Genomic DNA, 20,110 nt, shown 5'->3' on the forward strand with positions numbered 1-20,110 from the left:
GCTCGCAGAAGCAGACGACAGCGAACAGGTTATAACTAGCGCCACTCTGCTCGTACGTTCTTTCCCTAGCGGCGAAAGGGGCGAACGAGACTAGGCGTGCTGGAGGAGGGAGATCTGTGTAGGTCTGCAGTTCAGTAGGTCGTGGCCGGGACTTACTGGCGGGAAACGGGGGGCGCGAGGCATAGAGTTACTCTATGGCGCGAGGCGAGTGAACACGTGATCACACCAGGGGGGTGAATCTCCGCGTGGCTACCATTGGTTGTTTTCGAGAAGACGCTCTTTCGACGCTAGCGCCAAGGTCCCCTTCAGTTATGGCCCTAACCAATGAACGACGCAGAAGGAAAATGGCGGCGCACACGATTATTTACGTTGTCATGGCAACAGGAAGAGCAGTGCATGGCGCCTCCTCTCCCCAACGTTTTTCTTTTCTTTTTGTTTTTAGTATGCCGACCCGCTGCGCTCGCTTTAAACCGCGCCACGTGCGCCGCTTACTTTTTTCCTTACCTGTACGAAGCGCGTTTGTACTTACCGCGCGCGTGCTACGGCGCACCACGCGCCAGCTCGCAAGCAATGTGCGCGCTACGCAGCCCATTGGCATTGCTTGCGAGCTGGCGCGTGGTGCGCCGTAGGCTATGCGTTGGCACGCACGCAGTCTTGCCCATACTTATATTATGCCAGCATGTGCCGGGACATAAAAAAAATTCCACTTCCAACACAAGAGATCTTTGGTCTCGCTTTATTGACTTCGTTTCCGAAAACAGATTTTTCTTATAACGTGGTGCGATACACGCTCAAAAAATGAGAAAAAGTGAAATGTGCATGACATATACATGAGTACTAAACACAAAAGTTCACAGACGGTGAAATAACAAAAGAAAGCGCTAGAAAACGCGAAGGCCGTTTCATCTACACACATAAAGAAACAAGATTTTATATAATGCCCTCAAGACCGAAATGTAGACGAGCTTCTGATATGCGCACTAAGATATTGCACAAAACTGGAAGACATGTATGGCATAGTCATGACAAATATAAAAAGCAAAAACTCACTCGTAATGGCAAAAACAATGACTCGCAAAATACCTAAAAAATAGAACGAATTGCTAACAGTGTTTGATTGAGAGCCATACAAAGAAAGAGCTTAATTATAAATCTGCACGAATGTATATGAAATGCCTGACATGTTCATTACTGCTGAAGAAATTGAGAAAGTCATGGCAGAGCAAAAATAACATTGTAATAAGAACTGAAATACACATTATCACGTTATTTTGCACTTGGGTGCAACTCGAGTAACGGTGGCAAGGCCAACAGAAGGTACTTGGCTCTTGCAGCAGCACATAGCTTTCGCAGGAAGGCCTATTCCTCAATCAAAGACTAGGTAAAATAAGCCAACAGCACGACTTTTCTTTCGACCCGAATGCAATGCTTAGCAATAAAATTACGTCACTTATGGCACTAAGTCGTATCTACTGGGCACTCCTTTGTAAAATAAACACGAACTCCAAAAAATCTGCATGTAGAACACTTGCAATACTCATGCTTTCCAGAAGAAAGAAAAAGCGTATCATGCCTACACATGAAGGTTGTTCGCGCGGTTTTCCCATCGGCGGTTACTGAGATAGTACACAAACACGAACAGTAATTTTCACCTGTTACTACGTTTGTAGAACGTGACACACAGAAAAGGCACTGAGGGCGGTATCGAAAGCTGGACAAGTTACTCAAGTTGCCGAATGAGACTTGGCAGGGAAAAACACAAGTGATAGACCAGGTGACAAAGAGGAGTAACATCTATTTGTGAGCTTTCTCTACCGGGAAGAGGCAAGTGTAGCATAAAATCAAGGCGCAACGACGTCCGGAGCCTCATGAAGCACACACATGGACAGGGCTGTGTTTGTGTACATGCGCCATCTGATGTTCATGGGTCTGAGCGCTCACCTGTTCTCTTTAGGCACCCGGAACAACCTTGCAGGGATTGTTTTTGAGGTATTTGTGCACTACTGTACGATGCACGAGCGGTACAAGTCGTGAAACGGGCGAAACATCGCGGAGCACAAGCACACAGCTACCGACGACCACGAAACTGACGAAGCTACCCACGCCGGTGAACGCACAGCAGCGCACACTTCGCGATAACAGCAAATAACCAAACATGAAACGTCATGCAGAGGGCTGAGCTGACGCCGGACCGGCGGGGCTGCACTGCGTGTGCGCGGAGACAGTCAAAGGTGAGGGAGTAACGAGGGAGGGCGATTGGAGAGGAGTTGCGGGGGAAGGGCTCGGCCACCTGGGCCGGTATTTTGTAGCGATGCCTTTTACGATTCTATGCCTTTTCAGGCTTTTCGCGCTTGGCCAGTGGTCAGAGCGACGGTCTGTCCACATATTCAACGCGATCAGGCGGCCGTGTGTGGTAGATGATAAGAATAGCATAGAATAAGGCATGAGGCATCGCTACAATATAGCGGCCCTGGATCGGGGCGCGTGCGCGCGACGATCTACGAGGCCATGAAAGGGAAATGGATTTTCGGGTTCGCCCAATATAGCGATGGCGCCAATTACCTCTGCCACCGAAACTGCGGAGTTTTCTTCCACTGATCCAACCCTTTCTCTTCTCCGGAGGAAGGGGACGCCGGTGATTTGCTCGCGCCTTGCATTCATGCATTTGAAACCCCGCTTTATATGGTGCGTATCATGAACCGACAATGGCTGAATCGGTTAGCATGGTCGTGTCGCAACGTCGAGGTCGGTGGTTGGAATCCAAAGGCCGACAAGCAATCATTATTCTTGCGCGGCTTGAGGCCTAGGCCTCAAGCTTGAGCTTGCCGTATGAAAAATCGTACGGCAACGCCGACGCAACAGGAGTGAGGCAATTCAAGTTTCGCTTGAAAAAACGGTCACAGCTGTGTTCGATGCTCCACCAGACTTCGTGAGATCACTCAGTGTCTCAATTCTCATGCCCTCAAAGCACACAAGCACAGTGTGTGACTACTGGTAGGCAATGCCCGGCTGTTACACGGCTCATTATTCAACTTCTCTTGAGGACAACACTTCTCATCATTAGAGAGGTTTAGTTTAGGGGATGTAAGCGGCTTACGCATGCAAGAAGTAGGGGCGACGGTACTGCGCATGCACAGACCGCTCCCTCTACTTGCTTCCTTGGGTTCTTGGGGCTGGTTGCGGTGGCCGAAAACATCGCTGCCCCTAAGAGCCCTCACGAAAATGGATTTAGACTTCCTTAAAAGTTCTAGTGAGTTCCTATAGAGTCAAAAGAGACTCTATAGGAACTCGCGATCATTAGAGTCGTCTGCATAGATTCCCTATAAGGAGTCTATAGAAACCTGTCTATAAAAACGAGTAATTTCACACACAATAGATGTACAATAGAGGGGGTCATATGTACTAAATTCTATAATGTAATTTTTATAGAATGTATTTAAAACTTCTAACGCAAGCTCTCTATAAAATGACTCTCCATTCGCCCTCTATAATTGTTGTATAGATAGTGTAATAATATCATGTGTACTAAATTCTATAAAATAATATCTATAGATAGTCTCTATAGAAACAATTCTAGTGCGGCTTGTCTATAGACTGGCTCTCCATTCACCCTCTATAAGCGGTCTATAGAGTGTTTATTGTCTTCATATGTACAACATTCTATAAAATATTGTCTGTGGAAAGCTTTTAACATTTCTAATGTGGCTTGTCTATAGACTGTCTATCCATTCACCCTCTCTAATCGGTCTATAGAGGGTTTATTGACATCATATGTACAACATTCTATAGAAGAATGTTTATAGAACGTTTTCAGAACTTCTAATGCTGCCTAGAATGGCTCTACATCCACCCTCCATAAACGTTCTATAGAGGACGCATTGATATCTTAGGTACCAAATTCTATAGAAAAGTGTATATAGAACGTTTTCAGAACTTCTAATGCGGCCTGTCTATACAATGGCTCTAAATCCACCCTCCATAATCGTTCTATTGGGGTCGTATTGGTATATTAAGTACCAAATTCTATAGAAAATGTTTATAGAACGTTTTCAGAACTTCTAATGCGGCCTGTCTCTAGAAAGGCTCTCCATTCCCGTTCTAAAAAAGTGCCATCATATGGCATATGTACTGGGTTTTATAAAGGAACGTTTATTGGACATCAAAGAAGCAAATTGCGGCCTGTCTAAGATCGGCTCTATATTCTCGCTCTATAAACAGTGCCGTGCGCTGGATGCATGGTGCGCTGGGCAGGCGCGGCGTACTGCGAGGCGCTGGCTATTGGTGCGAAAAACAGCTCTAGTGCTTTAAATACGCGGGGCCTGGACACCGTATATACGTGAAGCAACAGGGAGTGTTTGAGTTCAATAAAAAAATAAAAATGCTCCGACCAGGACTTGATCGTCGCACCTACAGATCCGAAGCCCGGGTCCTTTCCGCTATGCCACGCCGGCAGTCAAACTTGACGGGTTAATTTACCATGCCAAAATCTAAAAGCAGTTTTAGTTTCACAGAGAGACGTCTCGCACAGACATGGTAGATGCGCTAGCGCCGAGCAACCAAACCTCACGCCTGTACCACAAAGAACAATTTCCTGTCGGTATTGAATAGTGTGCTCTGAAGTGGCATTGATTTTTCTATTGAGATTGGTATTTTAACTTCGAAAAAAGTCCTAATTGAACCACCGACCCAGGACACTCTATGGGCTGTTACTGCCGATTTCGATAGCCGTTTCTTGTTCTTCCCGCAAGTGATACGCACCGTTTTCTTAGTTCCGTGATGTCTTTCAGTCTACACGTATGTCTAGTGATATATCTTCGTCAGAGAAGCGCAGGCTATTGCTGGGTGCCTTCGGCGACCGCACATATACCTGCGTTTATGCAGCGTCACATCGGCGCTCATCGCTTCTCGTGCTGGCACTGTAGACATGAGAAACTGGCTTGTTTAAGAACGCCGATGCCCAATTTGAAATATAGCGTGATTTATCTTCGTTAGACTTCTTGATTCCTGAACCTAGACGCGCCGATAGCGTGCAGACAGGATTCGGCGGATACGCTAGGCCTAAGCTTCGGTGGGGAACGATCTCGGCGCCGGTAGCTGGCGAAAGCTGAAATGCGTGTATTAAACCTCAGAACTCCATTCAGTACAATAGGGAAAGTGGAAGCGCGCGAATCACCTCAGCTTTGTTAGCTGTGTGATAATATCAATCAGCGGTATAGGCTTCGAACTCGGGGTCCATTCGAGCGCGTTTGAACGACTTCTGGATTTCATGTGCACTCCACAACACTGCGACAACGGCGACAACTCCCAGTCATATGTTACGTGCGAACTACTAGCGTGGTTTTGTTCAAGAACTTAGCTGTCCGCCCTGTCAAAAGGGCAAATGCAAAAAACGAAAGTGATCTTCTGTGTCAAATGTGTACGAATAAGCAAGGCAGCTCACGCACCTTTATTCCACGCTGCGACCCGAAATAGAGTTTCATGACCCCGAGGTATAGCGTTATTTAGGACAAGAGGCTAGTATCAAGCGATGAAACTGTATAAAACATTAATTATTCAGCAGCGCTCGTCCTGGCGTACAGCAGCCTGCGCGGCACAAACACAACCAGTGCAGTTTCCAGTGCGAACCAGCGCCTGTACGGCAAAAACCAGTGCGCCCCAGCGTCATGGCAGTGCAACCAGCGCCTCTTCCAGTGTGGCCCAGCTCTTATCCAGCGTTCTCACTGGTCTCGAGTGAGTCCCAGCGAGCGCCAAATACCCAGTGCGATCCAGTGCCAAAAAACCTGCTGGTTTCACACTGGAAGGCACTGGAAGACGCTGGTTTTTGCAATATGCTTTTCAGAGGTTTTTTTTACTATCGGCATCGTTAAAAAGACACTCATTGATTAAGGCGAACATCACACTAATCGAAATTAGAAAAACTAAAGTAATATAATGGAAGTGGGCATGGTGGTTTTATCGCATATGCAAGTAAATCCCAATGATAACCAAGAAACACTACGCAAAACTACGCGTTAGCAGCCTCGTCATATCTATTTGCTTGCATGCAGTGACTGCAACATTTCGGCCGGGAACAAAGCGAATGCCGCCGCACATCTGTGGCATACACAAATCAAATGCATCAAATGCACGCTGCGGAAACTTGAAGTTTTTTTTTTTTTTTAGGAATCTTCGTGGGTCACACAATGCACAGAGAAGGCACGGACAACATGAGTGCGATCCGCGCACGACAAGCACACCGCCGCGAAAGCAAAATACGGAACAAATAAGCGTAACCTGTGCATCACAGTTAAAATTAAAAATCATCGTATTTTTGTTGCTGGGCGAGGGACACAGATAGAAAGCGCACGGAAACATCACACACCGCACACGTGTACCTCCGAGGTTGTGTCAACAATTTCTGGGCTACATTTAAACGACTGCAGGAAGTTACTTCAATGAGAAACGAAGTGACGGCGCAGGTAACGGCTGCGCATAACGTCATTTAGGGCTTTAAGGCTAGTGGCCAAAGTTGGAATTGTTAAAATCACACCCCCGCAATAGCTCACTCAGGGTAAATTGTTCAGATCTTGAAGACCATGCTTTGGCTGACTGCATGCGTCTTAGGCGATTCACAAGCAAGAATACTGCATGTAATTTACTTGTGCCCTAAAGTGTCGCACACAATATGAGCATATCAATGTTTCTTCTTGTCTCGCAACATATGTATGTAGTTCGGACCAAAACGGTGTAGAACCGGCTGTAGTGGTTGTTATTGTAGGAATCACGGAGGCCACAACGGCTGCACTATTATACAGGCGGTGATCGCGTAGATGGTATTTTCGTATTCTACGCGATCGGTAGAATACGACGATACGGCGTGGTGTTATTGCTCCGTCTTCAATCAGTTGTGCGAGCTACTTTGATGTGTTTGTTTGATCGTGTGTTATTAGGTTTGCTGTAATGAATGAGAAGTAGTTCGCGATCACGGAAGTGCCAGAAGATGGCTTGCGTCTCGCTGTAAACACGCCGCATGCGTTGCACGCCGGCTAACTATAGACCAACGATTTTCATGCCTTGGAGAGCGCTTCCTTTGTCTTCGATGGTTGTCGTGGAAAGTTTGGTGGACGTCGCAAAGAAGTAATGCGTATTATTAGAGTGCCTCAGCTCGTCCACTACCCAGCGGCTTGTATGCTGCAAGTAACATCGCGGAGGCAGCAACGGAAACTTGGAGAGTGCCTTTTGACCTCGTCGTACTGTTCAAACGGTAAGCAATGGTGCCTCCCAACTACACGTGCGTTCGTGCATGTTGTGTTCTTCCCGTGTGTGTAGAAGTGTAGTGCCTTGCGAACGTAGCAAGTGGCACACTCACGACAACAGTGAAACCTGTGCTGATACGTGTTGCGCGGTGGTTGTAAGAATTATGTACGCAACTTTATTGCCACAGTGCGGATTTGACAATCCTGATAAGCGTTTCCCTCCACTGAGGAAAGTTTCGCAAACTGTGTTCACCTTGTGCAGCTGTTAATGAGCTCCCGCTTGTCTGCTAAAGTTACATAATAACGAGCCCTCTACCTCTTCACCGATTCTTTCTTCAATGGCGTTTCCTCGCTTATAAATGCTTCGACGTTGCGCACAATCTCTGCTTACGAGGTTCTTGGTTAACGAACAGTTCTAGGGAAAAATGTAAACCAATCACAGCTTGCTAGTAGTAAAGTTTTATTTTCAAGACAAGATGTGCTGACATAACTGACTTAACTAAAGATGAAAGGGGAAAGTTGCGTATACTAAGTAATAAAAAACAATACGATTAGATTGTAATCTGCTGCTGCGGCGTGTCTGAAATTTCATTGGATGTACAGGTCCCTATAATCATGACATTCAATGATTTCAAGCGTTTGCTCTCTTTCCACATTAGTGCAGACATTGTTTTCATGACTCTTTTAGGTGCTGATTGCATGTTTTCACGATATCACAGCTTTAGTGTGCCAATGCCGTAAGCTAACATAGAACTGATTTTGTAGTGATGAGGCCGTGACCCACAACATAAACCGCAAGATTGAGGAGCCCCCAGAAATGCAGACAACGTGGATATGTGGCTGCAGCAGCATGGCGTGTGATCTGGATGGCCATGTCAGGTGTGTATGACATGTACATGTTCCAAAAAGTGGGCTTGGTATCATTCATGGTGAAGTTGATCCACACATTACTTAACGCAGCTTACTTAAGATAATAATTATTTATGCAACTTTATTAAACTTGCCACATATTTGTCGGCATAGCCATTGTGCCCACATTATTGTGTTCTGTATAAAACTATACCTAACCTTTCCTGATGTTTAGCATTTCTTTCCATAAGTTGCTTACCGGGAAGGTATATATTATTTTTGCTTTGTGCGTGGTATATTTATCACTTTTTATTGTGGTTTTATTCTGTGAAAACTATTTCATATGCTGTAGCCTATATTTGCATAATTTTTTTTCTGTTCGTTCTACAATCTCGTGCAGCTTTCTGTGCATGTAGGAATTCGAAGTGTAGTGGTCTAAATATGTAACAGGTGTAAGCACGAAGTGTGTACACCATTGTTTATCACTGATATCTTTGCAGTTACTTCTTTGTTCCTATAGTAACAGCCACTGCAATATACACATTTCATGAGCTTGAATTTCTTGAATATTAATATGAAGGTAAGTATTTTCAATGCTGCATTTACTTCTGTAGTACACAGGCACAGACTGATATGGATGCCTTGTGACCTACACAGGATGCCTTTTTTTGTTGCATTAAAAATTGAGGATCCCCCACATCTCTTGCTATATGTGTGGTATGCCTCATCGATTTCACTAGTCAATTTTTACGGTGGATGAGAACAGATGAAGCATTGTTATTCAACATGAACCCCGTTGTGGAAATATACGGCCAAGTTGGATGACCATACTGGTGTTTTGAATGAAATATGGTGATCTGTTATTCACATGATAAGCTACCGGCCAGTTTGCCCTATATATGCTTTACCACATATGAAAGGGATACAGTACACTGCCTGTGACACACACGATAAATGTGGTGGTACCTTTCACCGAGCAAGGCTCCCTTGCCTGTTCGCTTTCTCAATTCCCTTGAACACTGCTGTGCATATGCTGCATACTTTCTTCTTCCTGGACATATAGGCACCCTGACAAGAAAGGCTTGCTTAAAGATACCACAAAATTTGTCTTGTGTCTGTCAGCGGTAGTGTAGTCTATTCTTTTGATCATGTGCATATTTGGTGAAATGTACATGCAGAAGATTGGCCGGTGCCTCAACACGTCCCTAAGAGAGCGTCACATTTCACTCAAGAAACTCACCAAGAAACTCGCTGAGGAATCCCACATAAAAGACTGGGTCACAATCTGTTAACTCAATCGTGCGCAACCTCCCTAGTAACAAATTTGTTGCAACTAGTTTCAGGCATCTTATTTCTTGTCAAATCTTCTGCTTGACCTATAAAGAAGTTATGCAGTCAATTTCCAAAGTTGCGTAATCAGCATAATTTTTGTTTTCTGTTTTTCACATGCTATGTTGCACGAAGGACCCTTTTTAATTAAAACTGAATTAACTTTTCAATTACAATAGGGAAGTCTTATCATTGCGTTTACGATACATATCAGTGTACACACCCGTACTAGACTAGGAACTAATTGTTTCAATAATTCAAAAAGCACGAATATACTGTGACCATTGTATCTGACAGTGACACTGTGACTATGTTGGAAATACCACAAATTGGCAGTTATCCAACATAATTTGCGACAGCAACTTAAAACATTATTGGTCCCCATACAAGGGATACTTACATGCATCATCATGATTGCTCAATCTCAAGCTCCATGTGAGAGATTTATTACTGGCACATGAAGTATAGTACATACCAACTATGGCTATCAGTGGATGGAATATTATTGTTGTCTACCGCTCAACAATAGATGCCAGCAGGACATTCTCTTCTCTCAAAAATGTTTTCTATGCATAGTGTGACGTCTGTATAGGGCTCTTAGCTCATGGGTGTTCCTGCTTGTTTATGTTATAAATGGGAATGTGTTGTCATTGCAAGATGAGATTAATGTGTGACTAGGCTGTTGTCGTTTGGAGATACTTTTTGTACTTAGCAATGATATTCTAGTGCCCGGCACAATGGCCCAGTGCTGATGTCCCAGAATCTTGGGAAAGAAAAAATATTCCTAAATATTATCCTCAAAAGAACTGCCGCTGTTTGGCAGAGTGGTGAGGTAGGTGGGGCGTTCTGCCACTTTCCTGGTATAATTTTTTCTCAAATACTGAATTGAAACTTAGCATAGTGCTACAACTATACAGATATTTGTGACATGTTTGTGCCTGCTTATACATTATGGCTGAATGTTCATTACACCTTTTGAAAATTATCTTCAATTGTATTTTCCAGGCTCCGCCGTCGCCGATTACTAGATGGACCAAATGAGGGCGAAAACTAGCCTTTCCTTGCTCCTTTCCTTGGAAGTGAAATAGCAGGAGATCGTGTAAGATTGAACTTCCAACATGTGAGCAGTAGCCAAAGCTCCATACAGGTCATCCTGGGGGTGTAAAGCTAAAACAAACTGCAATATTTATTTGTTTAGTTATTCACTTAATATCTGCTTATTCATAGCTCATAAATGCTGTACAGTTTTCCAACAAGGAATCAGGTAAAACAAAGAAATATTGTTGCATCAAAGTAAACATATTATTCGAAGAAACATAATTCACGTAGCACAGTACCGTGATGAAACATTTTTGGAGAACTAGTCTGCTTTTGTTACGAATTAATGAAAACTGCAAATTTTGAAGAAACAAATCTGTAAGTTTAACAAATGTTACTGATAAGTAAAAATGCGTTCACCATTCTATTGGACCTAATACCATAATTTAATCTGGCAAATTTGAGATACCATATGGTGCTCTAATATACAATCACTAATTTATGAGTAGATGCGCGAAACTCTCAAACATGGCAACAGTTTCATGTAAGCTGTAAATTCACATGTCAAATTTCTTGACTTTAGACAAAGCAGATGGAGTCTGCAGAACTGCGATATCTGTTTCTGGCCCAGAGACGTGGATTATTAAGCTTCGTGGTATTATTTTTCTTAAACCTGCCAAATATTTCTTCCTGCAACGAGTAGAAGTTTCAAATGCCACAAACTTAGTTCAAATTAGTCATGTGGTTGTCTCAAAAGTATTTCATTATTTTGGATGTATTTGAGCAGGAAAATTTAGAGAAATAAAGAACTTGTGCTAGTTCTTTTTTTAATTACAGTTGCAAACTGAGTAAGTTATCTTTGTTGAAGTTTTGTTATCTTCAGCAATTTTTAATAAAAATTGATGGCGTTAATGTAAAAACTACGAGTTAAAAATTTTCAAATGTATCAAAACTCATCAAATTTGGTCCCATAGTTGCCCAGAAAAACAATTTTACTGCTCATGTGCATTACATAGGAGCTCCCGAGCTAAATTTCTTTTTTAGGCATTGCGTGTCTAGGTCTGGTTTGTATTTATAAGCCTAAGTTTAGAATATTGGCTTTGATCTCAAAATTGTTTCCCTTACAACGAAATTGAAGCTTTTAAACTTTGTACGATATATGGTGTACTTCTCTATGAAAACTACTGTTTGCCACATTTTTGCATGGACTGCCAGGGTTAATTTTACACGTAAACGTAGACTAAAATGCTGTGTCGTTTTGTGAGGCTGACACAAAATTGCAGTGCACATTCATATCAGTTTATTTTCAGGCTTTAGTATCCGACCATTTAATGGGCACTGCTGGAACAGGCACTCCTTTTGCAGTTTTATTCGTTAGGTTTCTTGTCCAAGTCAAGCCTGTTATTGCCAGGCGCCAACTGTAATCAAGTCTGCCACTGATTTTTTTTTACCTCATGTTTCGTGTGTTTGCACCACTAGCATGACCCGAGAAGCATGTTGACAGCTACAGTTTGTGTGTTTCAAGTTCTAGTCTGAAGCTTGTATGTAACGTATATGAAGCATGTATCTAGTCTGAAGTGCAATAAACATTTCAAACAGAATAGTTTGTGGTTGTAGCACCATTTCTTGCCACTGCATTTACTGTAGTTCTTATTGCCTACAGTAAAGCTTTGGTAAATTGCAAGCACTTTACCCACATCGGCCTAGCTGCTACACGAATTTGCTTGTAGGGACTCGAAAGCAAGTGCATGGACATATTCTATTAAAATTTGTCTTTAGCATGTCTAAAGCAACTCCATAGAAATGTTCTATAGAAATTTGTCTTTAGCATCTCTAAAGCAGCTCGATAGTAATATTCTATAGAAATTTTTCTTAAGCACATCTATAGCAACTCGACAGAAATATTCTATAGAAATTTGTCTTTAGCATCTCTAACCCAACTCGATAGAAATATTCTATAGAAATTTGTCTTTAGCATCTCTAAAGAAACTCGATAAAGATATTCTATGGAAATTTGTCTTTAGCATCTCTAAAGCAACTCGATAGAAATATTCTACGGAAATTTCTCTTTAGCATCTCTAAAGCAACAGAAATGCAGATAGAAATGTTCTATAGAAGTATGTCTTTAGAGTTCCTATAAGAACGCGGTAGCCAAATAAACTTTGGAGCGCTACAGGAAAATTATATGGGCAATCAAAACAAACACAACAGAGATGTATAGAAAAAATTTAAAAGGCTTTCTAAAATAAGACATTAAAAATTTGCTTAAGGGAGGTCGCGTTAGCCATGTGACTCTCGTGGTGTACGAAAATTTACGAGAAGCGAGACCAGCCGAGACAAGCCGAGCGTCTCGCCACACAGACGGAGAACATGGCTGCACCGGCGAGGACGTGTGCATGTGTGCATTCCACGGCTGACGTGCTAATAAAGAAGCTGGTCGCATAGCCCACAGAGAAGCTGTCTCCGCAATTGCGGCATGTCAGAATTTGCAGCAGGCTCTAAATAATCAAAACACAACGGATTACGCTGCACAACACGGCTAACTACAGTTTCCCAAACGTACGGATGGATTGCTTCAGCTCGGCCTCAGTCGTAACGTAGCCGCGTTGATAATGTTATAAATCATCTGCCTTGTGTCGACAGATACCGTTTTTACATATATGGGAACTCCTTTTAGTAAAAATAATTTAGTGTACTTCGTGTGCTTGATTTCATATTTGAAAAAAATACAACGCAGGAACAATCAGACGCTGATGGCGCTGCGAGCGCATGCGACCTCAGTGCGGCTTGCATTCGGGGTCGCTAACATATAACGTGTTTCTGCTTGCGTACCCAAACGCAAACGCACCCAAGCGCTAGAGGCCCCAATGCCTTGCGTCCCCTAAACCAAAGCTCTCTATTATGCGCCTAATGAACGTTTATTAACACGTTTATTTTTTAATTTTTCTTCAGTTTCATAACACCATATGGAGAGGGAGAGATTTATCTTGGCGTGGACCCAATTACAAACCAGTCGGGCATGATTTACGCTGTGATAGTGATGTTGGACGGCGGGATCAACGTCATAACTTCTGCAAGGTCGAACAGTACAGAAATCATGGATGCCATCGACAAGTACAAGGTAAGAACGTTCTATATTTATTACCGAGTTTAAACAACTGTCTCTCTAGATGAAAGCATCAAAATCACTGGACTTCGTTAAGAGCTTTAGGAGATTATGTCCAAAAGAGAAGGCTATTGCCCATGTTTCAAACCTGCCTACAAAGAATTGTGCTTGAGGAGATCACTAGGGGCAGACTACAGAGGCTTATATAATAATTTAGTCTTAATTTTTATTTTTTCTTCACGGCTGTATTATTATTACTTCCTCAGTTATTCTGATAACAATGAGAATGCGCATGCATTCCCTTATTGGCAGGGGTTAATGTTGTTACTGCGCTTTTTGTTGACGTGATATCGCCCAATAACAGGGTGTCAAAGAAAAAAAAAGTAGACCAGTCCTGATCATAGTCCTAAATAACGTGGATTATGGGTACTGATCGAATGCCATGTAAGTATATTTATACCATGCCCAACTATGTACACCACACACTCACTTTCATGCACAAACACCATTCACGTTACGTTATCTTTATTGGAACAGCTTGTGATATGCTTTTATGTGTTTCACTACCTGTGTCACACTATCTGCACGGCACGAACGAGGGAACTACGGCATACAGATAATGTGTGTGGACGATGGTGCTAAACAACGATTCGGACGCATAGCGATCAACGATTCCTTCTAAAGCTGCGTGGGCTCATTGTTGAGACAGCTCAATACTGCGTCGTAGAGAGCTCTTTAAGTTGCCGAATTACAATTATTAATAACCTTTTATATTTATATTGTTAAGCAAGGATGAAAGAAGAGAGAGGAAGAAGAAGATGGTGGGACGCTGGCTACTGCGTGATGTTGATGGTCAGCCATCTTAGCTACTCTGACTCATCTTGCATATATATTGTCCATACAATCTTCCTATACTCACGACATCCACTTGACATATTAGTGAGAGGTTCTGGATACGCGGCTGGAAACGAAGCTCCGCTGTGCACGTCGCATGACCGTCCGCACGATGAATCACGGTGAGCACGCGGGATCAACGATATTGCCGACTCCTACGTCACCGTCGTCAGCTACGTCGCTGTCAAGTTCGGTTGTGGTTGGGCAACCCAAGGATCCTGGAACATTCTGTGGGACCGATGATGCCAACGCTGAAGAGTGGGTGGCTATGTACGAGCGCGTGAGTGGAATCAACAGATGGCCCACTACGCTTATGTTAGCTAAGCTGTTGTTCTGCCTAAGAGGCACGGCAAATGTGGGGAAAGAAAACCCCAAAGAGGAGGTAACCAGCTGGGACCAATGCAATGAGAAGTTAACAGAGTTGTTTGGCAAACCAGACGGCTGTCAAATTGCCGCAAAGCAGGAACTCGCCTCCCGTGCCCAACCCCCACGGAGTCCTACGTCTCGTACATCCAGGATGTGCTGGTACTTTGTCGTAAAGCCGATCACTACATGACAGAAGCTCAGAAGGTCGGGCACGTGCTTAAGGGCATTGCTGGCGACACCTTTAATTTGCTCATGTGCAAAAGCTGCTCTAGAGTTGATGCTATTATTAAAGAGTGCCGACAATTTGAGCAGGCCAAAAGACGACGCGCCTTGCAGCCATTCGCCTGACTTCCCAATACGGCCGCAACGCCTACGTGTGAAGATCAACCCGCACAGCGGCATGCATCGCCATCATAGGACGTGGTGCGAATTATTCGAAGTGAACTGGATGGGATGGCGCCGTCAGCTTTCTGTTTGCGTAGCCCTGATGGATGGTTGATTGGATACAACTTTCTTGCACGTCCGGCAAAGGTTAACGTGACCCGGGCTCTGGTCTCTCACGGAGGAACGTCAAGGCCCTGCCTCAACGCTGCCTCACGGGCTTGCTGGACTGCACACGTCTGGATTTCGAGATCTGAGCTGCGCGGCGCGGTGGTCCACCTCGACGACAGGCTCTCCGGAGCAAATGCCATCCTTCATATAACTACACTGCACTCCCATAGCATGTGTTTGAGTGTTGCTGGTTCTTCTTGGCGCAATTCGCACGTGTCGTCCTGATGCTTATCTGAAAAGATACGCATCAGACGCAACGAATTAGGGAAGGTGTTCATCTGGAGCTGTCTCCAGGCGACGCCCTGCTTCCTGTTCAATTTGGGACTCGGCCGTGGATATATCCTCCTGGCGTTTAGATATGCACTGGTAATAACATTGTATCTGGTGGGCCTGTGCCGTTCTGCGCGAGAAGTGTTCGTTATCGTGCGAGAGGCGTTGCCCAGCTCGTCGCGGCGGGTCATGTCTCGCGCCGTCCTGTGCGCCGTCTCGTTTAGGTTCGGGAGCGCGCCGCGTTCCGTGGTGACGTGCGCGAGCAACCATGTGATCCTCCAACTCGTGGTATTGGATCTGCCCGCTTTGGACAGAATAGACAGGACTTCCGCAGGAAATTCTACCTTTGGCGTAATTCTTTGCTGCCGTTTGCGAGTCCTGATGCTACCACTTTTTCAGTTCCCCTCCTACAAGCCATCGTTCGCCAGCAACTTGGAAACATTGGTTTCCATTCTGTCTGCGATGTTGCCAACCCAAGAGCTAACGAATGCCCTTATACTATTTTCGCTCCATCCCGAAGCCATGAAGCAGCCCTTGGGCTTCGCCTGGCATCCTTGTGAAAAAGAAAGATGGTACCTGGCGTTTTTGCGTCGATTATTGCCACTTAAACAAGATCAGGCGAAAAGACTTCTACCTACCACCACGCATTGATGACGCCTTGGACTGCTTGCACGGAGCTAAACACTTCTCTTCCATCGATCTTCGATTCGGCTACTGGCAAAGTTTAGTTGATAAAATGGACGGCGAGAAGACTGCCTTCATCACGCCGGATGACTTATATCAGTTCAAAGTAATGCCCTTTGTCCTATGCAATGCTCCTGCGACATCTGAACGTATGATGGTCTTTCTTCTGCGAGGCTACAAATGGCCCAGCTGTCTGTGTTGCCTTTACGACCGTCATTGTTTTTTTCCCACGTTCGGAAGCCACTTTACCCAACTCGCTGCCATTCTTGCGGTCTTCCGAACGGCTGTCTCCAACTGAAATCCCCAAAGTGTCTGTTCGAGTTCCTTCAGATTACCGTGTTGGGATACCTCTTTGACGCATCGGGTGGCCATCCAGATCCGGAAAAAGTTCGCGCCGTACACAGTTTCCCTGTGCCACGTAGTGCTTCTGACGTGCGCTGCTTCGTCGGCTTGTGTTCTTACTTTCGCCGGTTTGTAAAATTTCGCCGACGTTTCTCCCCGTTCGCAGATCTTCTAAAGAAGAATACGCCATTGTCATGGGGCCCGGAGCAGGCTCAAGCGTTAAACGCTCTCATAGGATTTCTGACCACGCCCCCATACTTGCCCACATTGATCCATCTGCACCGACCGCAGTCCACATTGACGCAAGCGGCCAAGACATCGGCGCTGCTCTTGACCAAAAACAGAATGGTACCGAGTGCATGATAGCTTACGCCAGCCTCCTGCTGTCAGGTGCCGGGAGAAATTATTCCATCACCGAGCAGGAGTCCTTGCCTTTAGTTTGGGCTGTCGCCGAGTTCCGGCCTTATCTGTACGGCCGTACGTTTTCTGTCGTTACATGCCACCACGCACTCTGCTGGCTGTCTTCCCTCCGGGACCCGACAAGACAGCAGGGTAACTGGGCTTTGCGGCTCCAGGAGCTTTCAGGTATTGTCAGTTGCAAGACTGGACGCCTCCGCAGGTACTGCCTCTCTGCACTGGACTGCCTCTCTCGTCACCCCAAGTGGATCTCCCTGATCCGGCTGCGCATGATCCGGTGACCTGCGCGATGGCTTTTACTGGCATGACCGACTTGCGCTTTGAACAACAACGCGACGAATCCTTACATTCCCTCATCACCGGAGTGCAATCTGGCAGCACTGACGACACGTGCCGCATGGTCGTGCTGCACGACGGCATCCTCTACCGCCGCAATATTGACACGTGTACATATCTTTATCGGGCGACCATGGTTCACCGCCAAAGAAATGGTACCGCATAGGGCGGGACGCGCCTGCATGTATCCGACGTTTCTGGAAAGTTATCGATGCTTCTATCCGCTGTCTGTTGTCGCCGAACCTTGTGTTATCTGATTTCATCGCCCGACGCGAATGGTGTAGAACTTTGTGGAAGCACGCGGGTCCGAACGATTAGTCTGGAACATTCGACGACTGCTGTATAAAAGCCGACGCGCTTGACCCGCTGATCAGATTTTCGACGAGCGCCGAGTGTGTTAGCCGCTACCGTTGTTCGTTGAGTGTAGCCTGTTTTTTGAGGGCACAAGTTCGCCCAATAAAACGCTCGTTTCGTTTTTCACAGTTTTGCTGCCTTCTTAGCCGCAACTACCACGTGACATCGGGTGGAGCTGCTGGGTAGTGCGTTCATGTACCGAACGCCCCCGCAAAGCCGTAATCCCAGCCCGAAGCCCGAGGACAAAACCAAATGGCTTAACCTTGAACTCGTAGAGGCCGTCTGGGGTGATGAAGGCGGTCTTTTCGCGATCTCTTTCGTCGACTTCTATTGGCCAATAGCCAGACTTGAGGTCCATCGACAAGAAGTATATAGCGTTGCAGAGCCGACCCAAAGCGTCGTCTATCCGTGGGAGGAGGTACGTCCTTCTTTGTGATCTTGTTCAGACGACGATATTCGACGCAGAAACGTAGGGTTCCGTCCTTTTTCTTCAGCAAGGCTACAGGAGATGGCCACGGGCTTTTTGACGACTAGATGATGTCGCGCAGCGTTTAGTGGACTTGGTGCCTTATAGCTTCACGTTCTCGCGTAGAACCTCGATAAGGGCTCTGGCGCAGTGGTCCAGCGCACTCTTCAGTAATCATGTGATGCTTTGCGACTGGTGTTTGTCGAGTCCTTGATGACGTCAAAAAGCACTCTTTGTATCGTTGAAGTAGACTTCTGAGCTGTTGTTGCTTAAGCGTGGGATGACTTGGATTAATGTCGAAGTCTGGTTCGGGAGCTCCGTTCATCGGGGTAGATGCGGCAGAAGCCGAGAGGAAAAACGCACTGCTGGTTTCCAGAATTTCCTCACGTATCCGATCGTCCCGCCGTTGTTGACGTGCTTGAACTCCTTAAGTTTGTCATGAACACTTTCGTGTTTCCTCCGTGCAGTCAAGCGATCCCTCGAACCTATATGGGAGGCCATCCACAGTGGTCAGCGACTATCACGCGTTGTGTTGACTAGCTAACTTAAAGGACCCTTCAGGATGGCTGGCACGGTGCAGCCTCAGACTAGAAGAATACGACATCACTGTAACCTACAAGTCCGGACGAAAACACTCAGATGCCGATTGCCTATCACGCGCCCCCATTGACCCGCCGCCGCAAGATGACGAGGATGACGACGCCTTCCTTGGAATAATAAGCACGGAAAACTTCAACGAACAGCAACGAGGAGACCCGGAGCTAAAAGCCCTTGTCGAGTATTTGGAAGGACGCACCGACGTTGTCCCTAGGGTATTTAGGCGTGAATTGTCTTCGTTCACGCTTCGAAACAACCTACTCGCGAAGGAGAACTTCTCACCAGTCCGCACCAACTACCTTCTTGTTGTTCCGTCGACGCTGCGTCCAGAGGTACTGCACGCCCTACATGACGATCCGACCGCTGGGCACCTCGGTTTCTGCCGGACGCAATCGAGGATATAAGAAAGGTAAGAAAAGTAATACTGGCCGCACCTAACCGCCGATGTCGCCCTTTACATCAAGATATGCCGAGACTGTCAGCGACGCTAGACACCACCGACAAGGCAAGCGGGATTACTACAGCCGATCAAGCCTCCTTACCGACCTTTTCAGCAGATGGGGATGTACATGTTGGGGCCGTTTCCGACGTCAACATCCGGGAATAAGTAGATCGTCGTGGCGACGGACTATCTCACCCGCTTCACTGAAACTAAAGCTCTATCGAAAGGCAGCGCAGCCGAAGTGGCGAAATTTTTCGTCGAGAGCATCCTGCTGCGACATGGCGCTTCAGAAGTCGTCATCACCGACAGAGGAACGGCTTTTACAGCGTAGCTCTGAAAGGAGGACAACTGCATACCATCCGCAGACGGATCGTCTCACGGAGCGCCTGAACAAGACCCTCGCCTACATGCTAGCAACGCACGTCGACGTCGAGCACAATGCGTGGGATGCCGTCCTGCCGTACGTAACATTCGCTTACAACACGGCGATGCGTGAAACAACACAGATCACGCCGTTCATGCTAGTATACGGCAGGAATCCGACGACGACGCTCGACGCCATGCTACCGCACGTCACTGACGAGGACAATCTTGACGTCGCTACCTATCTCCAGCGCGCCGAAGAAGCCCGACAGCTAGCCCGCCTGCGGTTTGAGAACCAGCAAACCGACAGCCGACACTACAACCTCCGACAACGCTTCATCGAGTACCAGCCCAGCGACCATGTTTGGGTATGGACCCCGATACACCGACGAGGACTCAGTGAGAAACTACTCCGACGCTATTTCGGACCCTGCAAGGTCATCCGACGTATTGGCGCTCTGGACTATGAG

General features: G+C 45.9%; 1 protein-coding gene across 1 annotated transcript in view; it reads left to right on the top strand.

Moving 5' to 3' along the window:
* Window positions 1-8,006: 8,006 nt before the first annotated feature.
* LOC142578086 (putative 4-coumarate--CoA ligase 3) overlaps window positions 8,007-20,110 on the top strand; it is a 47,866-nt gene continuing 35,762 nt past the window's right edge. Inside the window, exons 1-3 of the mRNA XM_075687504.1 lie at window positions 8,007-8,114; window positions 10,419-10,512; window positions 13,404-13,572. Coding sequence (XP_075543619.1) covers window positions 13,471-13,572 — 102 coding nt within the window. The 5' untranslated portion in view covers window positions 8,007-8,114; window positions 10,419-10,512; window positions 13,404-13,470. The remainder of the gene's footprint in view (window positions 8,115-10,418; window positions 10,513-13,403; window positions 13,573-20,110) is intronic.

Source organism: Dermacentor variabilis, chromosome 4 (assembly GCF_050947875.1).
Source record: "Dermacentor variabilis isolate Ectoservices chromosome 4, ASM5094787v1, whole genome shotgun sequence".
Classification (NCBI taxonomy): Eukaryota; Metazoa; Arthropoda; class Arachnida; order Ixodida; family Ixodidae; genus Dermacentor; species Dermacentor variabilis.